Source organism: Manis javanica, chromosome 1 (genome assembly GCF_040802235.1).
Source record: "Manis javanica isolate MJ-LG chromosome 1, MJ_LKY, whole genome shotgun sequence".
NCBI classification, from domain to species: Eukaryota; Metazoa; Chordata; class Mammalia; order Pholidota; family Manidae; genus Manis; species Manis javanica.
In genome coordinates, this window is record NC_133156.1 from 217,294,352 (window position 1) to 217,317,947 (window position 23,596).

Here is a 23,596-nt window from a genome sequence, read left to right on the forward strand (position 1 = left end):
GTCCATCAGGGTAGTAAGATGCCACAAAGTCATTACTTGTCTTCTCTGTGCTACAGTGTCTTCCTCATTAACCCCCCCCACACACCATGTGAGCTAATCATAGTATGCTTCAATCCCGCTCTCCCTCCCTCCGAACCAGCCCTCCCCAAGCCATCCGTTTTGGTAAGCACTAGTCCCTTCTTTGAGTCTGTGAGTCTGCTGCTATTTTATTCCTTCAGTTTTGCTTAATTGTTAATACTCCACAAATGAGGGAAATCATTTGGTATTTGTCTTTCTCTGCCTGACATATTTCACTGAACATAATACCCTGTAGCTCCATCCATGTTGATGCAAATGGTAGAATCTGTTTCTTATGGCTGAATAGTACTTCATTGTGTATATGTACAACATCTTCATTACCCATTAATCTACTTGGACACTTAAATTGTTTCCAAATCTTAACTAAACTGTGGTGAAACATAGGGGTGCATATGTCTTTTTGAATCGGAGATCTTGCTTTCTTTGGGTAAATTCCTAGGAGTGTAATTCCCGGATCAAATGGTATTTCTATTTTTAGTTTTTTGAGGAACCTCCATACTGCTTTCCATGGTGGTTGTACTCATTTACATTCCCACCAGCAGTGTAGGAGGGCTCCCCTTTCTCCACATCCTCTCCAGCATTTGTTGTTCTAGTCTTTTCTATGTTGGCCATCCTAGCTGCTGTGAGGTGATATCTCATTATGCTTTTAACATGCAATTCCCTGATAATTAGCAATGTGGAACATCTTTTCATGTGCCTGATGGCCATCTGAATTTCATCTTTGGAGAAGTGTCTGCTCATATCCTCAACCATTTTTTAATTGGGTTATTATCTTTTTGGCTATTGAGGAATGTAAGTTCTTTATACATTTTGAATGTTAACCCCTTCTTGGATAAGTTGTTTACAAATATATTCTCCCATACAGTACGATGCCTTTTTATTCTGCTGATGGAGTCCTTTGCTGTACAGAAGCTTTTTAGCTTGATGTAGTCCCGTTTGTTCATTTTTGCTTTTGTTTCCCTTCCCAATGACATGTGTTCAGGAAAAAGTTGCTCATGTTTACATTCAAGAATTTTTTGCCTACTTTTTCTTCTAAGAGTTTTATGATTTCATGACTTACATTTTCCATTGATCCATTTTGAGTTTACTTTTCTGTACGCTGTTAGACAATAATCCAGTGTCATTCTCTTCCAAGTAGCTGCCCAGTTTTGGCAACACCAGCTGTTCAAGAGGCTCTCATTTCCCAAATGTATATTAAGTGACCACATATGCTTAGGTTTACATCTGGGCTCTTTAGTCTACTCCATTGGTGTTTGGGTTTGTTCTTATGCCAGTACCAAATTGTATTGATTATTGTGGCTTTTTAGTAGAGCTTGAAGTTAGGGACCATAATTCCCAAAGTTATATTCTTCCTTTTCAAGACTGCTTTGGCTATTCAGGGTCTTTTGTGGTTCCATATGAATTTTAGAACTATCTGTTCTAGTTCGTTGAATAATGCCATTGGTATTTTGATAGGGATTGCATTGAATCTATAGATTGCTTTAGGGAAGATGGCCATTTTGGCAATATTAGTTCTTCCTAGCCAAGAGCATAGGATGAATTTCCATTTATTTAGTGTCCTCTTTAATTTCTCTCAAGACTGTCTTATACTTTTAAGACTTTCACTTTCTTGGTTAGGTTTATTGATAGGTATTTTATTATTTTTGATACAATTGTGAATGGAACTGTTTTCCTGATTTCTCTTTCCACTAGTTCATCACTGGTGTATAGGAATGCAACAGATTTCTGGTATTAATTTTGTATCCTGCAACTTTGCTGAATTCAGATATTAGTTCTAGTACTTTTGGAATGGATTCTTGAGGTTTTTTATGTACAATATCATGTCATCTGGAAACAGTGACAGTTTAACTTCTTCCATGCCAATCCAGATGCCTTTTATTTCTTTGTGTTGTCTGACTGCTGTGGCTAGGACCTCCAGAACTATGTTGAGTAGAAGTGGTGAGAGTGGGCATCCTTGTCTTTTTCCCAATCTTAAAGGAAAAGCTTTCAGCTATTCACTGATAAGTATGATGTTGGCTGTCGGTCTGTCATATATGGCCTTTATTATGTTCAGGTACTTGCCCTCTATACCCATTTTGTGGAAAGTTTTTATCACGAATGGATGTTGAATTTTGTTGAATGCTTTTTCATCATCTGTGGAGATCTTCATGTGGTTTTTGTCCTTCTTTTTGTTGATGTGGTGGATGACGTTGAAGGATTCTAATACTGTACCATCCTTGGATCCCTGGAATAAATCCTACTTGATCATGATGGATGATCTTTTTGATATATTTTTCAAATCGGTTTGCTAATATTCTGCTGAGGATTTTTACAAGTATGTTCATCAAGGTATTGGTCTGTTATTTTCTTTTTTGTGTTATCTTTGCCTGGTTTTGGTATTAGAGTGATGCTGGTCTCATGGAATGAATCAAAAGTATTCCCACTTCTATTTTTTGGAAAACTTTAAGGAGACTGGGTATCAGGTCTTCTCTAAATGTTGATAAAATTCAGCAATGAAGCCATCTGCTCCAAGGGTTTTTTTCCTGTGTAGTTTTTGATTACTGATTCAATTTCGTTGCTGGTAATTGGTCTCTTTACATTTTCTGTTTCTTCCTGGGTCAGACTTGGAATGTTGTATTTTTCTACAAAGTTGTCCATTTCTTCTAAGTTATCCAGCTTGTTAGCATATAGATTTTCATAGTATTCTCTAATAATTCTTTGTGTTTCTGTGGGGTCCGTCATGATCTTGCCTTTCTCATTTCTGCTTCTGTTTATGTGTATAGATTCCCTTTCTCTCTTAATAAGTCTGGCTAGGGGTTTATCTGTTTTGTTTATTTTCTCAAAGAACCAGCTCTTGGTTTGATTTTTTTCTATTGTTTTATTCTTCTCAATTTTATTTCTTTCTTCTCTCATCTTTATTATGTCCCTTATTCTGCTGACTTCGGGCCTGTTTGTTCTTCTTTTTCCAGTTTCAATAATTGTGATTTTAGACTATTCATTTGGGATTGTTCTTCCTTCTTTAAACAGGCCTGGATTGCTATTTACTTTCCTCTTAGAACTGCCTTTGCTGCGTCCACAGAAGTTGGGGCGAAGTGCTGTTATCATTTGTTATCTATTTTAATTGGTCATTGATCCATTGATTATTTAGGAGCATGTTGTCAAGCCTCGATGTGTTTGTGAATCTTTTTGTTTTCTTTGTACAATTTATTTCTAGTTTTATACTTTTATGATCTGGGATGTTGGTTGGTACAATTTCAGTCTTTTTGAATTTACTGAGGCTCTTTTTGTGTCTTAGTATGTGGTCTATTCTGGAAAATGTTCAATGTGCACTTGAGAAGAATGTGTAGCCTGCTGCTTTTGGGTGTAGAGTTCTGTAGATGTCTATTAGGGTCCATCTGTTCTAGTGTGTTCAGTGCCTCTGTGTCCTTACTTATTTTTTGTTTGGTGGATCTGTTCTTTGGAGTGAGTGGTGTGTTGTAGTGTCCTAAAATGAATGCATTGCATTCTATTTCCTCCTTTAATTCTGTTAGTATCTGTTTCCCATATGTCAGAGCTCCTGTGTTGGGTGCATATATATTTATAATGGTTATATCCTCTTCTTGGACAGACCCCTTTATCATTATGTAATGTCCTTTATCTCTTGTGACTTTATTTTTTTTGAAGTCTATTTTGTCAGATACAAGTACTGCAACACCTGCTTTTCTCTCCCTATTGTTTGTACGAAATATCTTTTTCCATCCCTTCACTTTTAGTCTGTGTATGTCTTCGGGTTTGAGGTGAGTCTCTTCTAAGCAGCATATACATGGATTTTGCTTTTTTATCCATTGTATTAATCTGTGTCTTTTGATTGGTATATTCAGACCATTTACATTTAGGGTAATTATCGATAGATATGTACTTACTGCCATTGCTAGCTTTGGATTTGTGGTTACCAAAGGTTCAAGGGTAGCTTCTTTACTATCTAACCATCTAACTTTAACTCATTTATTATGCTATTTTAAACACTGTCTGATGATTCTTTATTTTTCTCCCTTCTTATTCGTCCTCCTCTACTCTTTATATGTTAGGTGTTTTATTCTGTACTCTTTTGTGTTTCCCTTAACAGCTTTTTTGGATAGCTGATTTTATTTTTATGCCTTTAGTTAGTATTTGGTTAATCTCCTTTCTTTACTGTGATTTTATTTTCTCTGGTGACATCTATTTAGCCTTAGGAATAATTTCATCTGAAGCAGTCCCTTTAAAACACCCTGTAGAGGTGGTTTGTGGGAGGCAGATTCCCTCAACTTTTGATTATCTGGAAATTGTTTAATCCCTCCTTCTAATCTAAATGATAATCATGCTGGATACAGTATCCTTGGTTCAAGGCTTTTCTGTTTCATTGCATTAAATACGTCATACCATTCTCTTCTGGCCTGTAAAGTTTCTGTTGAGAAGTCTGATGATAGACTGATTGGTTTTTCTTCGTAGGTGATCTTTTTTCTCTCTTTTGCTGCCTTTAATACCCTGTCCTTGTCTTTGACCTTTGCCATTTTAATTATATGTCTTGGTGGTGTCCTCCTTGGGTCCCTTGTGTTGGGAGATACGTGGGCTTCCATTGTCTGAGAGACTATTTCCTTCTCTAGCTTGGGGAGGTTTTCAGCAATTATTTCTTCCAGAACACTTTCTATCCCTCTTTCTCTCTCTCTTTCTTCTGGTACCCCTATTATGCAAATATTGTTCTCTTTGGATTGGTCACACAGTTCTCTTTATAAATTCTTTCATTCCTAGAGATCCTTTTATCTCTCTCTGCTTCAGCTTCTCTGTATTCCTGTTCTCTGATTTCCATTCCATTAACAGTCTCTTGCACCTGATCCACTCTGCTCTTAAGTCCTTCTATAGACTGTTTCATTTCTGTTATCTCCCTCCAGACTTCATCCCTTAGCTCTTGCATATTTCTCTGCAGGTCCATCAGCATGGTTATGTCTTTTATTTTGAATTCTTTTCAGGAAGATTACTTACAACTATCTCACCAGGTCCTCTCTCTGGCATTGTTTGAGTGATTTTGGACTGGACCAAGTTCTTCTGCCTTTTCATGGCACTAGAAGAGGTCGCTGGCAAGTGGCATGTGTGTCAGCTGGGATGACAAAGTCCCTTCCTGCTTGTAGTCGCCTTGCCCTTCTCCGCTGCCTGTGCCAGTTATCCGCACACAGGGAGCAGTCCCTGGATAAATTCCCCAAGCTGCCGTGGGCACGGCAGCCCTTGGGATGGCCTAGTGCACTGCCGGTGGTTGCAGGGGTGCCAGGTGTGTTCTCCTGTGAGAACGGTGCCCCTTCGTGCCTTCCAGATTTTGCCCCAGGTTCCTCTGCTTGTGCCAGGTGAGTGTGTGCTGGGGGCATTCTCTGCGTCTGGCCCGGTTAGCTGCACGCTGGGAGAAGACTCTGTGTGGTTGCTGTTGGGGGGGGCTGCTCCCTGGCTGGTCCACAGTAATGGCAGGTCAGCCAGTTTGCTTGCAGTGCCATTGTGGGGAATGAACAGCAGGCTGCTTATCACTGTGAGGGGCTTTGTAGCTACATTGCCACCCAGGAGGTTAGGGCACCTGAAGTTCCTTAAGATTCCCAGCCTGCTGGGCTGAGTGTGCTGGAACAATTTTGTCCACCTGTTATCTCCCTCAGGAGTTCATCCCTTAGCTCTTGCATATTTCTCTGCAGCTCCATCAGCCTTGTCCCTTTAAGACTTTTAAAGTGCCCGCTTTTCTTTTGTCCCAGGGGAGACGGCTGTGGGGACCCACTAGCAGTCATTGTTTCAGATTTTAAGTTTTCATTTCTCTAATATCCAGTACACCATGCGATGTGCATCTGTGCTCCCAGTGCAGATAACTAGGGCTGGTTATTTAGCAGTACTGTGCTTCACTCCCTCCCCACTCTGATTCTTTTCCTTCCGCCAGTGAGCTGGGGTTGGGGGAGTGCTTGGGTTCCACTGGGTCATGGCTTTGTATCTTACCGTTTTTGTGGGATGCTTAGTTCTCACAGATGTAGATGTAACCTGGCTGTTGTACCGTATCTTCTGGTCTCTCTTTTAGGAAGAGTTGTATTTGCTGTATTTTCAAAATATATATGGTTTTGGGAAGAGAATTCCACCGCCGTACTCACGCCGCCATCTTCTACTGTCTGCCTGATTCATCCCTCCTTCAAATTTAAATGATAATCTTACTGGGCAGAGTATTTTTGGTCCCTTCTGTTTCATTGGATTAAACATATCATGTCACTCTGTTCTGGCCTGTAAGATTTCTTTTGAGGTTTTCCTTTGTAAGTGATCTTTTTTTCTCTCTGGCTGCTTTTAATACTCTGTCCTTACCCTTGATCTTTGCCATTTTAATTATTATATGTCTTGGTGTTGTCTTCCTTGGGTCCCTTGTGTTGGGAGATCTGTGCACCTCCATGGCCTGAGATACTATTTCCTTCCCCAAGCAATTACCTCCTTAAAGACACTTTCTATCCCCTTTTCTCGCTCTTCTTCCTCTGGTACCCCTATAATGTGAACATTGTTCTGTTTGGATTGGTCCCACAGTTCTCTCAATATTTTTTCATTCCTAGAGACCCTTTTTTCTCTGTGCCTCAGCTTCTTGTATTCCTGTTCTCTAATTTCTATTTCATTTACCGTCTACTGTACTTCATCTATTCTGCTTCTGTATCACTCTGTTGTATGTTTCATTTCAGATACTGTATTCTTTAATGATTGAATCTCATTCCTGAATTCTTCCTTGAGTTCTTGAATATTTTTCTGTAGCTCTTTGAGCATGTTTATGATTTTTATTTTGAAATGTCTTTCAGGAAGACTGATGAGTTCAGTTTCACTTGGCCCTCTTTCTGGTTTTTGTGGGATTTTGGGTTGAACCAGGTTCCTCTGACATTTCATATTTGTAGCTGGCACCATATAGTGCCCAGAAGCTGTACTCTCTGCAGCTGCTTAGCTCCTGGAGCGATGGCGGGGGTCACAGGGGAGTGGCACCGGTGCCTGTTGGGAGGAAAGAGATCTTTCCTGCTTCCCTGCTGCAGTGCCATTCTCCACTGCCAGGGCCAGTGCACTGAGGATGCAGGGAGAATCCTCTATGCTGGGCACTTGAAGCTGCAAAAGGTGGGGCTGCCCTCTGACTGGCCTGGGGAATGTCAGGGGCAGCTGGTTTGTGAGCCAGTGCCAGCTGGGAGGAAGGCACAGCAGGCTGCATATCATGTTGGGGTCCTTGGAGTTGCACAGCCAGCCAGAGGGATGGAGCACCTGAAATTCTTGTAAGTTCCCAACCTGCTGGGCAGAATATGCCTGGACAATTTTGTCCACCTGTCCTTTCTCCTGAGTAGCAAGCTCTGTGCAATCCTTGCCGCTTTAGCACCCCTCTTGCTGTAAGGAAGTCTCTCAGACTGCCCGCCTTTCTTTTGTCCCAGAGCAACCAGTTGTGGATCCCTGTTTTCCACAAGCAGATGGAATATCAGTCTCTCCAAGTATTTCACCTGTCTTAGCTTTCCAACCCCACTAATCTCCAGAGCACCATGCAATGTAGGTTCATGCTCCCAGAGCAGATCTCCAGGGCTGTTTGTTCAGCTGTCCTAGGCCTCTAGCCCCTCCCCACTCTGCTTCTCTTCCTCCCGCTGGTGAGCTGGGATGGGGTAAGGGCTTGGGTCCTACCAGATCATGGCTTTGGTACATTACCCTGTACCATTAGGTTTGTTCTTTTCTCCAGGTGTATGTAGTCTGGAGCAACCTTCTTTCCTGTTGCTCTCTTAGGATTAGTTGTATTAACCATATTTTCATATTATATGTGGTTTTGGGAGGCCTCTGTCTCACCTCTCACACCATCTTTAATTCCGAGTTTTGTCCACCCGACCTTTTTATGCATGCATACACACATTTGTGTGCACACACATACACATAAGTATGATAGTATTATCAGTTGAAAAAGCACAGGATTTGGAGTCATTACCGGCTCTGCCACTTATTAAGTATGCAACAAATTAACAGTTCAGTGCCTTTAAATGTAAAATGAGAACAGCAGTGCCTACCTCAAAGGTATCTAAAACACTTCAAACTGTTCATTGCGCAAAAGAAACAATAAATATTGGTTGCTATTATTATTACCAGTATGTTTTTTCTTCTTTTAACTAAATTGAGATATTATAAAATACATATGTAAAATATACTACAAAAATGCCCTCAAATTAATACATCTATCAGTAGACCATCCATTACTGCCTCAATAAGTATTGTACCTTTCTGTTATCACAAAGTGATCTTTTTGTTTTCCACCAATCTGTCTGCCTATTGAACTAGCATAGGGTTGTTTGAAAATGTAGTTTGAATTCAACGTAGTTTGAATAATTCAAATACACTATTCTTCTTATTCCTGCATTGTCCTATGTTCTAATATCTGACAAAAACCACCCTCTCAATATTCTTTTTCCAAATTTCTTAGACCCTTATCATCCTTTTATTCTTCCATAAAAATTTAGCAATCATTTTCCCACCTCCAAAGACATTCAGTAAATTCTAGGAAAATTGACACTTTTAAATTATTTAGTCTTTTAAAATAATGTTATATAATTCCATCCTCTATTCTGTCAAAGTCAATGTTTTTATTTTCTTATTAAAATTTAAGTTTCACATTCTCAACTCAACAAAACCAACTTACACTTTGAGCAATATAAGCAATTTTACTAGTTTTGCTTACTAAAGTATTCCAGTATGTAGCCTAACACATCATGAGGTCTCAAAAATTTAATAAATGAATGAGATGCGGTCAAGAGGATACATTAAAATGTGTTTAAATAGCATATCTGCAACTAAAGTTAAGTGCGTAAATGAGACAAATGTTTAATATAAAGGGAATGTATATAAATTAAAATAGCTGTTATTTAGTTGGTCAGCTATTTTCTTGATCTGGGGAAGGATCTCCATACCTCAATCCACCTCCAAATCTACTTTCATAATCAAGCTAGGTGTTTTGTTTGTTGGTTTTATTCACCTCTGGGACACAAAAATTAGAAGAAAATTTCTTCCTGTCAGTACCTAACAAGTCTATAATAGCGAATTATTTTTAAATACATATTAATAATAATTTGTATTTATTTGAGACAGGCAATTTTTAAATAGGATACCATCAAAACTCTTTCATAAAAAACTCTCTTAAGATATTATAAGAATATACAATCAACACTCTAAAGACCCAGGACTCTTCGTTGATGGGAAAGACAAACATGACAAAGATGATGTTTGGTTACTTGGAAGAGCTGTTACATGACACTAAGTCACCCTGTATTCATTTTCCTTATGCTTTTTCAAAAAAAGCACTGAGACCTCCAAGACACAAACAGTAGGATCATAGTTTCACACAATATAGTCACTTAATGAGAGGAAATGACCTCAGTTACCAGAAAACTGATGGACTTGTTAATGAAAATCTCAAACAAAAGAATATTTTACTTTGAGATCAGTTTTTTTAATCTTATAATTTTTTTTAAATTTTATAATCATGGCATTATTTATTCTTTTTTTTTTATAATTTACTTTTGTAAAATATGTTACTTCACCTTTAACAAGTTTCGGGCTTGTTAACGTCAGCATCCCAGCATGCCCTGAGAGATCAAGGCCACTTGCAAGCCATACTGGCCCACACAGAATGTCTTCTTTATGATCTTCTAAAAATGGACATAATCTAAGACCTAAAAAGAAAATGCACATTTTCTTTTAAATTAGTTTGCAATTTAAAAGGAGATGCTTAACAAGCAAATATCCATCCCACTTACATATATACCACCGCACAAAATACCATATTTAGAATGTGTTCAAGAATTCACTATCAGTATCAGCTAGGAAACTATAGTAAATTATCTGCTGATATATTATGTTGCTTTCCATTCCCATAGTATTTTCATTCACCTTAATTTTCCAAGAAAAAATTATAAAACCATGACATGATTTCAAATCCCAAGATATTATAAAACAAGAATGCGAATATTAGTGCAGTTGTTTTCACAAAGATGAGCTGAAAGTTAAGCATACAGCCAAAGCAGAATTATAGGTCATTTTTTAATCACGTTCTTAAAACCAGGTTTTTGCAAGCCATAAGGTAATCTCTGCCCAACATGATGCATGTGGATCACTATTCTTTTTACTGTCATGGACAACAGCTCTATTATTTAACTCACACTGTGATTCCTCTACATCCATGTGCTGCATTTCTTCATTCAAATCAACCAGGGACGGTTTCCCATTTTGTTCCACTTCAATGTTAAGAGCTGGAGACAAAGGAAAGGTGATCTGCCTATCTACTGCTGTTTCTAGAGGATAAAAATATTAGTAAACTTAATTTTGCTTAGTATCAGTGATTTATGTGCCTAAAATTCTAAAATTTTCTGTTAAACTGGGAACTACTGTGATTTTCATCACAGATGCTATAAAATGGTTGTCAGGAGAGGAAGAAAGCTAAATGCAATTAATTGTTTCACATAATCTTCTCTCTTTTAATGGTAGTAAAATATTCTCCTGAAGAAACAATTTGCTTAACTAGAAATTTTTACCCAGGGTGCAGAGTATAAGCATCCTGCAGTGTTAAAAATACCAATGATTCAAATACAAATCTGTCACAACTCCAAAGTGCGCGCGCACACACACACACACACACACACACATATACACAAACACACATAAACACCAACACACACACATGTATTTTTGAAGGAGGAAATTTTTCAGGTTTCAGTGTCTTTACTCCCTGATGTGAAGTAGCCATTTTGATCTAAAATTATCCCCAGCCTTTTAAATTTATCTATTACAGAGGAATCACTGAGAGATAACATCTAGTTCCCAATATGCTCAATATGTGCAATCTATTTAAATAACTAAATATATAAAATTCTTGTAAGAAAGATAAACAAAGATGAGCATATTTCCTGCATTACAGAAAGGGTTGGGTTTCACTAACAACCTTAAAAGAATATGTGACTTTCATAACAAAGTTCTTTTCCCAATCAAGCCTCTTAGAAAGAGAAATACATAAGGCTGGTAATGCTAAAAATGAAACTAATTCACAAAGGAATTAATTACATTTCCCCAAAAGCATAATTAAATTATTCAAGTTTATGCAATTATGAACAATACTGAGCTACTGAAAAGCTCTAAAATGTTCTCAAGATTAACTCTTCTAAATAAAACTACTACAAAAGTAGAGCAGGAAAATACTATGGGGTGTGGGGGCAATGTAGGTGGGGGTACCAAACCTAGACAGCCAGGTTGAAAATTAGTTTTTTTAAGAAACCAACTATAAGAAAAAATTCTTCAAACATAAATTTTGGTTTATTCTTACCATTGACTTTCCCTAAGCCTGGGGCTTTGTTTTTCAGGAGTGTCACTTGTATCTGTGGAATATTGGTGATGCTTGAGTTCAAAACGAATTTGAAGTCCACATGTCCAACCATACAAGCTTTAGGTAGAACCAACTCAAATACATGTTCATCCCAGCTGTTGCTGTTAAATAAGGGGGAAAACGCTAAATAAAGCAAAAGGCTTACTTTGGCCATAACCATATTATCATTAATATCACCTTCCATACTCTTTGATTTGCAGCCTCCAATAAAATGTAATGTTTCTCAGTGGGGTTAGAAGAAAATATAAGCAGCTCTCAACAGAGGTTAAACGTAGAGCAATGAATGACCTTATCCGAGGAACTGCCTCCTGCCTTAGAAATGTATATTCCGATAAACACTTTTTCTTTACAGTGTGGACTATATTATGCATTGGCATTACCTGCTTGTTTCCGGGCCCCACCCTAAATCTCTGAGTGTGGTCTTAAGAATCTGCATTTTAAAATATGAACTTCTTTTTAAATTCTATATATATACTGAAAAATAAAAGTTTGCAAACCACACTACTCCACTAAATTCCAGACTCATATCCAAATACAGCTAGACACCTCAAATTTATCATAAATAAACCCAAACCTCTTGATTACTCACTCCAATCTCAGTAAATGGAACTTCCATTATTCAATTAGCTAAATTCAAAACCTTAGAGTCATCTGTTGACTCTTCTCTCTCACACAAGATGTTTAATACATCAGCCGGTAATATTCTTTCTACCTCCAAATTATACCCAGAATCTGATCACTCTTTTAACTGTCTCCACCATCTATTATCATGGCCCAAGCTACCATTACCATTTCATATGGACTGCTACAATAGCATTCTAAGTAGAATTCTCACTTCTACTGCTGCCCCCAACATATACACCACAACCACTCATAATGTCATCAACACAATAATCTGATTGTAGCCTTCTAATATGTAAATTATACCACAACACTCCTGTATTCTAAACCCTCTAACATCTTTCCATCTCACTCAGCACAAAAAGTTTCACTAAAGCCTATAAAGACATTCATGATCTGGTTCCCAGCTACCTCTTTTCACCTCACCCTCCTCGTACCACTCTCCTCAAGTTCACTGTGCTCCAAATTCTGGTCTCCTTGCTCTTCCTAGAATTCATAAAACATACTCCTCAGGGTCTTTGTACTTGCTATTGCCTCTGAATTAATGTCTTCATGGAGGCCTTAGGCTCCTTATTCAAAAACTATCATACACATTTTCTTTCTCTCACTCTCACACATAGGCACACATCCAAGGACTACTCTATCACTGTACTGTTTTAACATATTTCACAGCCTTTATGACTACATATATAGCAGATATATATAGTACATACATAGGAGATACGACTACATATACCTGCTTCCTATCTGTCAATCCCCAAAAGAATATAAATTCCATGAGAGTCATATTACCAGTGCCTACAAGAATGCCTGCAGAAAAGAAACAATTGAATATTTGTTAAATTTGTGGATTGAATGACCAAACTAATTCTAATGGTGGACTACTCTCATTTTTTTATCCTATAGCTAAAAATACAGCTATTTCTGAAATTAAGGGGAAAAATAGAAGAACAAAGTTATTAATATACAAAAGTTAAGAGAAACAGTACTTTAAGAATTCTATGATGCCTCTAACAAATATCCAATATAGATTTAAAACTAAATAGCTTGGAAAACTGTCTTACCTATCAGTCTGCAGCTTCCAGGTTCGGGTATGCTGAGCGGCATCTCCATGGTGCTGCTGGTGCAAATGCTGTGGATGCCTCCTTTGCTGCTGTTCTTGCTGCACTTCTACCCAGCACGGAGGAACAGTAGCTGAAAACCGAGGAGTCAGAGTCTCAAAGCGGGTTAGCTCCACTAGAGATGTCAAGATGTCAAGGGTGAATGGCTGGTCCACCAATAAATCAACTCCTTAACAGAGAATGATGTAGAATTTGAAATAGATTAAAAAAAAAAAACAGAAGTTTTAATTGATGTTTTTTGTCTAGTCGATTACCTTTGACAAATATCCTCAAAGTTAATGATGTGGGCTCAAATTCCATACCTACATGCAACTAAAGTAACTAGTGCTGACAACGTAACAGCCATAAGAAAAACCCACCTTGAATATATTTTAAGTTACAGATAGGGTACTTGCTACTGAAGAAACCCAAACTTAACCTGTTAGAAGGGTCCCAACTGAGCTTTAACTAGCCCTAAGTTAATAAGGACCAAAAAAGTAGTGGTGCTGAAATGCAAGCCAAACTTACATCAGATCAGTAATTAACTTTTAGACTTTGTTATTTACAAATCAAAAAGCTAAAACATCAGCAAGCATATAACATCTGCCCTCTCTTACTATAAAAATGAGTAATTTAAAAAAAGGAAAGCTCTATTGACGGCAATTACTTACAAACCAAAAGCTTCAACAACTCAACAATAATTTTCACTTCTGTGGTAGTTAAATATCATCTTGTATACATACCAGCATAACAAGGGTAACAACCTGCTTCAGAGAGAGAGTAGCTTTCTTTTATGAAAACATGTATTCATATCTGTGAAATGTCTAATATTAGATTCCAAAGCTGAAAGGGTGTTGTTCTTATTTCAATTAACAATAAACAGTCTCTTAAAAAAGACTAAAGTATGAAATCTGGTAGGTTTATAATATTTTCACAAAGAAAATTAATGAGTGCTATAAAATTATTACAACAGTATTTCAAACCACATTTTTTTTCTCTCAAAGCTTACAGCTTTTAAAACTTGACAAAGAATGTGTTAAATATCATTTGTAAACATTAACAGCATGTCAACGTCCCTTCTTTACATTATTTACTTCTTTATAATCTAATTCATCTTCTACTAAAGAGTATTTTTATGGACTCTGTACAAAAATTCTTTTCCACTAATACCAGTAACCTATAAAACAGTAGTATATTAGCTTGTCAGTATTTAGTACGTTAGCTTTTTAAAACAAGTAATATAGTTAAGACAATTAAGTCTTGATCAATTAATTATAGCAAGAGACATGAGTCAGTTTATCTCAACCAGGAGACAATCTTGCCTAAGGGCCATTTACATGGAGGTGATTGTGTGTGCTACTGGAAACTTGTAGATAGAAGCCAGAGATCCTGCTAATATAGCATTGGACAGTCCTCCTGAATCATGTAGCTCACAATGCCAATAGTGCTGAGACTGAGAAACGCTGACATACATGACAGTAAAAATGAGCATATATTATACTAATTACCACTAAAGTTAACATACATTATACTATCAATCACTAAAAGTTTGCCTTTGGTGCAAAGACGAATGACCAAATGCCCAAACATAAGCATTCACAAAGATCAAATAGCAACTTTATGTATTATTTCTATTTGGAATACATTTGAGTTCAAACACACTTTTCATTAAAGATTTATTAATTCTCTTAAATGCTAGATTCGAAAGACAAAATGTGTTACGTGCTAAGAGTAAAACATAATAGTGCAATGGAAACACAAAAGGACTAACTGTGGGCATAAAGGGTAGGGAACAAGAGCTTAGCGTAACGTGAAGAGCATGAAACTGAATTATACACTTAAGAAATCATAAGAAGTTTATTGTAACTGGACCCAGGGACGGCTAGAGTTACTTTATAAAAGTTCACAAAGAAAACAAACATTTTCAAGCAGCAGTAACATATTAATGTTACTTCTTTTAAAAAATGGTTCTGGAGGACAATGTAGAACATGTAGGGAAGAAAGGTAAAAACAATAAAGAAACAAAAAGAAGCCTATCTAAAGGTTCCTAATGGGGTGATATGATAAAGGTCTGAATATACCACCCCCAGGAAGAATACAGATTTTCAGCTTTCCAATTCCACTACTAATATTAGTAATTTTAGCCATTCCACTGACTTAATTCTTATTAATGCACTCTTTTCTCTTTCGTATGTTTTTTTTCCCTCCCTAACTATAAAGCTCTGTATTGACTGAAATAATGTTTTTACCTCTTAGGTGACTTCACCAATATTGGTCAACCTACCACAGGTTAGTTTAAGAAACATTTCTTATTTTAATGTTTACATTTCTAACTACAAGAAAAATGAAAAATAATATACAAAACAAGCCTGATAAACAAATGTCAACAAGGAAATGATCTCCCTCAACAAAGTAACCAAAAGTTTATTATAATGAAATAATATTTAAGATTAAATAAAAGACTCAGAAAACTGAACATTACAATAATTTGCATTAAAAAAAATCATTTAAAAACTTAGTATCACACCTGAAATGCCAGGACTTGAAGGATTTGATAAAGGTTTGGAACCTTCTAAAGATGGTTCTACTCCTTTAGAAAGAGATCCATCCACAAGTATATCAGCTTCATCAATATCATCACAGGTTCCTCCAATTTGGAGAAAGTGAAGCTCACCACCTACAGCGTAGTATACAACATAATTACATGGAAAATGGGTAAACATACATACTATTTATTCAAGAAACATATTTTAGTATCACGATAGATAAATAAATAAGCAGATAAAGAGAGCTACCAATGCGCTGTAACTCCAAGAATATGGAGATTAAGTTGCCAAGGAACTGCAAACTGAAAGTTAAATTTTATGAAGATGGAAAATACATAAACATATGTGAAAACAGTTATTTACCTAGTACTTACTTATGTATAAAGACACTATTTTAAATGTTTAACATTTAGTCTTCACAAAAACCCTTGAGGTAGGGACTGTTACTCTGGCCATGTACAGATGAGGACACTGATGCACCAGCTCTACTGGGATCCACAGCCCAAACTTGCAGCAACAAAACTGAACAAAGATTCTTAATTTCTTGAAGCACTTACAATGAAATGAAAGTAATCTGGATTTCTATTTTTCATATGTCTATCAAAGAAAAACTGAAAGCGAAGTTAACAAATATTTCAGACAAAAATCAATGGATAAAAGTATACTCTAACAAGAGCATTTAGAGATTCACTTCCAGCAGGACAGCATAAGGAGGACGATATATATTCTTCTAGAAAATCAACTATTAACTGGACAAAACTGTTGTTTAATGAGGGTGGAGTAAGCTATGAAAAGCATAAGATTAACCGCTACTGCCAGAAGGTACTATATTTGGAAAGCAGTCAGTTTACAATGGCTCAGTGGCAATGAAAATGAGGCTCCTCAACTCTCCTTCCTGAAGTCAGGATCCTATATGGAGCAAGTAAAGCATTGGAAATAACAAGGAATTGAACACACAGTTACAAGAAGTGAAAGAAACACAGGGAGCTTGATAAACTCTCCACATATCCCACATTGATCAGAGGTTGCACACATGTATAGCAAAGACTATGCGGAGCCAAAGCCATCAACACATTCTCACTCAACCGTGTTCACAGGCCTATGCAGAAAGGATGTGAGAGGGCCTAAGAGAAAATATAAACAGAACAAAAGCCCGGGCACACCAGAAAACCACCTTACTGGTAAAGATATTCAGGCATAATCTCTTATTAAAATCTTTATCTGACTACTAAGCTATGTGGGCACAGAGGTAAAAAGTAAGAAATAAAGCTTAAAATTAAAACCAGAAAAAAAAAAGTGAAGTGAGGCATCAGTGGTTGCACACTGACCAAGACACAATTGCACAGATTTCATACATGTGGATGACCAAACAGAACTACCTCCAAAGGGGAGAAAAATCAGAATTCAGTTTCTATAATGTTACTGAAAATGTCTAGTACTAAATTAAAAATTGTAAGACATGCAAAAAGTGACCCATGCTTAAGAAAAATATAATTGATGAGAAATATTGAGTGCCCCAGATTTTTATGTGGCAGACAAAGACTTCAAAGAAGCTACTGTAAATATTTTTATAGAATAGGAGGAAACCAGATATTAATGAAAGGAACAAATGGTGATAATGACTCAACAAGGAATCTCAACAAAGAAACAGGAATTATTTTAAAAGAACAAAAGGGAAATTCTGGAGCTGAGAAGTAAAATAAAATGAAACATTCACTAGAGAGGCTCAAAGCAAATTTGCGATGGCAGTAGAAGGAATCAGTGAAATAAAAATAGATCAACAGAAATTAACCAAATGGAATAAAGTATTTTAAAAATATTTTTAAAAGATGAAAAGCACCTTAGAGATCTAAGGGAAGATCAAGCATAAGAGCATACACATAATGGGAATTTCAGATAAAAAAGAGAAAGGCAAAAAATAATGAAATAATCACCCCAAATTTAATATAACTTCCCAAATTTGATGAAAAACATTACAGTACAAATCCAAACAGTTCAATGAACCTCAAGCAGGATAAATACAAAAAGATACACAGTGCATAAGTTATAGTCAAACTGCTGAAAGCCAAAGACAATGAAAAAATCCTGAAAGCAGCAAATTAAAAACAAGCCATCACAGATATGGAAATTACAATGCAAATTAACGTCTGATTTACCATAAACAATGGAGGCAACAGAATGACATGCAGAAATAGTCAACCAGTAGTTCTACATACAATACTATTCCTCTAGACTGACTGTGAAATAGAGACATTTCCAGATAAACAAAGACAGAGAATTTTTTCTAGCAGACCTGACTTGTAATAACTATTAACAAAGTCCTTCAAGATGAAAGAAAGCAATACCAAATTCACAAGAAAAAGCAGAGTACCAGAAATGATAAGTGAACATAATACATATTTTTTTCTCATTTCTTTGTTAACTTTTTTAAAAAATAAAGATTTTGTAAAGTGACTAACACATTTTGGTCGCGTTTGTAACTCACCTAAATGTAGTGAGACAACAGTAGCAAAAAGGTGGGGCAGAAAATGATAAGAGCAAAGTTTCTATATTTTATTATAATTAAGTTTATATTACTCTAAAGTAGATAGTGATAAGTTAAACCACTCAAAACATAACTCCAAGAAAAGTATTTTAAAAAATTATCAACACAGGCACCAGTGGCATTCTACTAACGGTGGTAGGTCAGTAACTCCATCAAAGCAATTACTGAACTAGAAAGAGTGAGAGTAATTTACTATTTTGGAACCCTGGAACCTAACCAGACAGTTTTGATAACCAGAGAAGTGCTTAGTGAAAGAAGAGGCTGTTGATTTTTCCTAAGAGTGGCCTGTAGGAACCAGCTGCCATACCCCATTCCTCAGCCATGTCCCAGCAGTGGGAAAAGTAGCTAGCTGTGCAATGGGTGGGTGGTAGGACCTCACGTCCTTGCTTCACATATGTGTACACATACACATGTGTGTATATTGTTCCTGAATTTTAGTCAAAGACAGCTGCATCAAATCAACTTTTTAGTATATTATTAAGACTACTTAAAATTAACTTTCAATATTTATTAACTGTAGATTTTTATCAAAAGACTCAATGATTCTCCATGAGAAAGCTCTATGCTATTTGAATATACTCAAGACAGTGTCTCGTCCATTTGATTGACCGTCGGCAAACTTTTTAAATCTTGACCTACTTTATGAGCTTTCATACATATGAATTTAAAATAATCAATTTGCTTTCCTCTTTATTATTATTAATCTCATCTTTTCAAATGCATTTTGATCAGTCAATCCTTTAAGAACTGGGGGATAATTTTTTAAACGGTTAACCTCTCAGGCTTTTTCTCGTCCTTCATCTGGATAAATTCCCTATCACGTGAGATCAATTCCTAGAACTTTTCATTGTCCACACTCCAAGAATACATTAATCTATTTTATCGCTTAAATACTATTTCTCCCCTGAGTCACCAAAAGCATACCTCACCAAATAATCTAAATCATAAAACCCGAGTGCATTTCTGGAAAATACTAGTATCTTACAAAGATGTGCCTTGGCATTATCTTTAACTCACATAAAGTGGGGGAGGTCGCAGGGAAGGCAGTATAGCACAGAGAAGACAAGTAGTGACTCTATAGCACCTTACTACACTGATGGACAGTGACTGCAATAGTCTGTGTGGGGAGGACTTGATTGTGTATCAATGATACCTTAATAAAAAATAAGTTAAAAAAAAGATGTGCCTTCATATAAATCAAGTATAAAAATCAAACGAATATTCACATTTGACCTGACTGTTTATAGTTCACAATGCATGATCAAAACCGAAAGTCTCTGTGATGACTGCCCTTGTACTGTTCACCATGTAAGAACTTATTCACTATGTAAGAATTTGTTCACCATATAAGAACTTGTTCGTTATGCTTCAGAAGATTGGAGACTGACGAGAATTAGGCTTGGGGTGGATTAATGATTGTGCATTGAGCATTGAGTCCCCTATACAGAATTTAATTGTTGTTAACAACTATTTGATCAATAAATATGAGATGCCCTCTCAAAAAAAAAATGGCTAATATGACAAATTGTATATTATGTATATTTTTCCACAATAAAATACATTGGGAATTAAAAAAAAAAAAAGATGTGCCTTGGACCAGGTCACTCAGGTTCGTAACTCAGCTCCATTTTGGATGGCCTATGGCAAGCCAAAGTTTTTCATTTTTTTTTAAACTTCAGATTAAAAGATTCCAAAAAGTTCAACATGTGAGTCTTCCACTTTTGTTACATTCTGGAAGTATAATGCAGTTTATTTTAGTACTCTGGTGACAAACTGACCAGGTGTGAACGCTGACTCTATCACTATTAACTGTGTGACTTAGGAAAGTTGCTTAACCTCTCTTTCCCTCAGTTTCCTTACCTGCAAAATGGTGACAATAATAGTGTGACGACTTAAAGAATTAACAGAGATAAAGGTCTCACAACAAGAAACTGCCACATATCCGATCAATAAATTTGAAGTAACTTTCGTGCCAAAGAGTATTTTGTTTTTTTCTGAACTGTTATCAACTCTAACTCAAAGTTTTATTAGTATAAAGTTATTCTGCATTGCTCATTTTCTAAATCAATCTAGTTTGATTTTGACATTATTTGAAGATTTTTTTCCCCTTGCTATTTCACTAGATTTATTTCAAAGAAGGCAATCTGAACCACTACATTCACCATTAGACTTCTTGGCCAAACTCTTGAAATCTTTTTTAAGAGAGGAAAAACTCAGCTTAATTCCTACCAGAACCACAGTTGAAATGTACATTTCTCAAGCCCAATTCCTCTGCCAGCCACTGGTTATTGTTACCTAGGCTTCAACTATCTCCTGGCCCTAAATTCCTACTGAACTAACAATAGGATTAGTCATTTTGCCTGATACTGTTAATATCCTTTTCAAAAACTCTCTCTCCAAATTATAAATGAATTACTAAGAAAAGTAGGAAAAAAACTGCATTGTTATGCTATATGGGCCTGAAACACCGCAAAACAGATTCACAGTTCCTCACTATCACCCAATGATTAAGAGTAAATCAGACAAGAAAAATTTATTTTTCAAAACTAGTAATTATTTGTTAAATATTTTTATTTCAGAAGGAAATAAGGACCAATATCTGTGCCAGAAACTTTACATACATTATTTTATTCCAAGCCTGGTAAAAAGCTGCCTTATTCTAGTTTATAAAAGAGAAACAAAGGTTTACTGAGTTTAAAGTAATTTGCTCAAGGCCACAAATTTAAGCAGATGCAGAATCAGGGCTCACAGAAACAGCAGGTTATTTTCTTGAAGTTAAAGTAGAAAAGATACTTTCTGAAAGACTTATTAACTTATTTACAATTAGAATTCTTACCTAGGGCAGTAGAAAAAAGTTTTGAAACAGTTAAAACAATAGAAAGATTTACTACTTCATTATAAAAAAAATTAATTTCTCTCCATCTATATAGATCTAAAATTCATACTACATGTGCACATAAATGAAGGCCATATCCACTGATATTATAAGATTTGTAGAAGAACAAACAAACCAAAAGCTTACCTTTGGTGCATGCACACAGCCTGTCTGTGCCCGAGCAGTAAATGACAGAAACAAATGTGTCCTGTTCCTCAGTGCCCTCCTTTTTGGGAGGTTCCACTTTGGCCAAAATTTCAAAGTTTGAAAGATCTAGTATTTTTACATATCCTCCCTGAGTGGTTATTACCAGGTGTCCAAGAGAAGAAATATCAGACTTTTTTTCTCTCTCAATACCATTCTTTGAGGCTGACTGCATTTCCTCAACAGGTTCCTCACAGTCATCCTCTCGGTTATCCAGTATGTCTGGTGGAAGCAAAATGAGCGAGGTAATTGTGTCCTGGGGATCTTTGATATGTTGGATTTTTATTGGCTCCTCTTCTAAAGTCACTATGCGAGTGGCATAATTCATTTTATAAAGTATTAAATATCCACCACTAACATTCCTCTGCTCAGGCTGAATTATCAAAGGAGTCTGTACATCTGCTGGTGATTCATGTTGGATTACACTAATATTTGCACCATTCACTACAGCAAGATTTGATTCCAGCTCACCTTTCCGTCTATTACATAGTGCAGAGTTTAATTTATTTAAATTATTCAAGGCCTCTACTTGATTTATTGCACTCAAGGATTCAACAGGGCAAGTCCGCAGTCCCACCAACAAATGAATTCCATCAGCACAAGGAGTTATTGAGTCTATACAAAGATTCTCCTCCTCTGCAAACTTTGGCAGCCTCAAGCACTGAACCAAAGTCCCAGGCTTAGGAAACACAGAGCTCCACTTCTCAGAATCTGGAGAGGTAAGGCTGGCTGCTGCGTCTGCAAATTGCTGAATGTACGTCACCGGTGGATCCTGCAGCAACAGCTGCTCTTGACTATCCAGCTCCATCTCAATTATCTGTGGAACTGTAAAACCATCATCATGCAAACTTTTACTCATTATATTGTTCATCTGTGAAAAAATTTTTCCTGCTTTCTCATCAGATTCCTTGATGCTATAAAGAAGCAAAATAGGCAAAGTCCTCCTTATGAGAGGAGAATTTAGCTCTGAATTAGTGCAGGATTCATTGTCAGTTGACCCTTGTTCTGATACAGTTTCACCCTGAGTTCTGCTTAAACCATCCAGTGATCTGTGAGAATTACTACTAATGGGTGAGGTAGCAGGAGATTTGTATGTTAACAAACCTCCAGCTAATAAACATGGAAAGGGAATGTTGTGCTGTTCCTGGTGCTTTTCCTTTGTCTTTTCACTTTTAGAGTTTGTTAAGCAAGGATTTGCCCCAAGTTCTTCAAGATCCTTAACAGTATCTTCAAGCACATTTGCAACAATCTCCCACTGAAGTTTTTCTGGCTGCTGGAGAATGCTGAGTGCTGTTATATCAAGGCTCACTTCCATGGCTTCCTTCTGTGATGTATGCCCTTTGAAAAGGAACAATGGCCTTGTGAATGTAAGTCAAAATCTGTATATAACATTTTCATTTTTACTTGCGCAGTCAATGCCATATAATTAAAAAATGGAAGAATGTAAAGTATTTTGAAGGAAATTTAATCATATTTGAAATAAACCTACTCAGAAAAACCATAAAGCTATTCAAGAGACCCAAAATCATTTTTAATTCAAAATATACTCTCCTGACAGTTTGTGAGCAAATCCTCCCTTTTCTTTAATTAGGAGAATAGAAGGATTAAACAATTGAGACATCATTATCAAAATAATAGGATTTCTGCCCTTCAAATCTAAGCCAAAAAAACTCTCAATACCATTTATGCATCTGTCATTTATGCACTTTGCAGAATATCCATGAAACATTACTGTAATCTCAGTTCCCCTTCTTCTTCCATTTAAAAGGAGCCAGAGCATCATATCCTCTCTCCCACCTCACCATGTTAATTATCAGTTCATTGTCACAGTATGCAATATCATTTCAATCTCAGATTTAAAAAAAATAACTAGAAAGAAAAAGTTCCCAAAATTCATCATTTTAAAGTGAAATAAAAGTGTCTTCTGTTTTTCTGTTGATTTTTACATAATTTAAAGTCAACTATATCTTATTACTCCTACTGACCCTTTGTCTTTGTGTGCTCTTCAAGCTGTCCCCTAACAGCACAAAAGTCATTTCTCAGCCTCAATGCTCCAAACGTGCCCTGTCTACACAAAACCCTGCAATGTCAGTCAACCCCTCAAACAGGTTATAATCTCTTGATACTGAACTGAAAATTTCAATCAGTTTTTTTTCTCAGTAGCACAAACTATTATCAGACAGTAACATTATCAGCAACAAGAATGTAAAGATCACTCTAGGCAACTTGTGGAAATGAAAAATAAAACTGGAATTT

General features: G+C 36.4%; 1 protein-coding gene across 16 annotated transcripts in view; it reads right to left on the reverse strand.

Annotated features, from left to right (window-relative positions):
* The window catches only part of BIRC6 (baculoviral IAP repeat containing 6), a 268,324-nt gene that overhangs the window by 199,144 nt on the left and 45,584 nt on the right, over positions 1–23,596 (reverse strand). For 12 of the 16 annotated variants that reach the window (XR_012121905.1, XR_012121902.1, XR_012121903.1 and 9 more), the window contains exons 10-15: positions 21,284–22,678; positions 15,698–15,847; positions 13,135–13,360; positions 11,390–11,550; positions 10,233–10,364; positions 9,615–9,746 (exon numbers count right to left, since the gene is read on the reverse strand). Coding sequence is in view for 13 of the 16 variants with exons in the window: in XM_073214565.1 (XP_073070666.1) it covers positions 9,615–9,746; positions 10,233–10,364; positions 11,390–11,550; positions 13,135–13,360; positions 15,698–15,847; positions 21,284–22,678 (2,196 nt within the window). In the remaining 3 variants the exon portion in view is untranslated. The remainder of the gene's footprint in view (positions 1–9,614; positions 9,747–10,232; positions 10,365–11,389; positions 11,551–13,134; positions 13,361–15,697; positions 15,848–21,283; positions 22,679–23,596) is intronic. The other 4 variants (XM_073214551.1, XM_073214548.1, XM_073214539.1 and 1 more) reach the window with 2 other exon arrangements.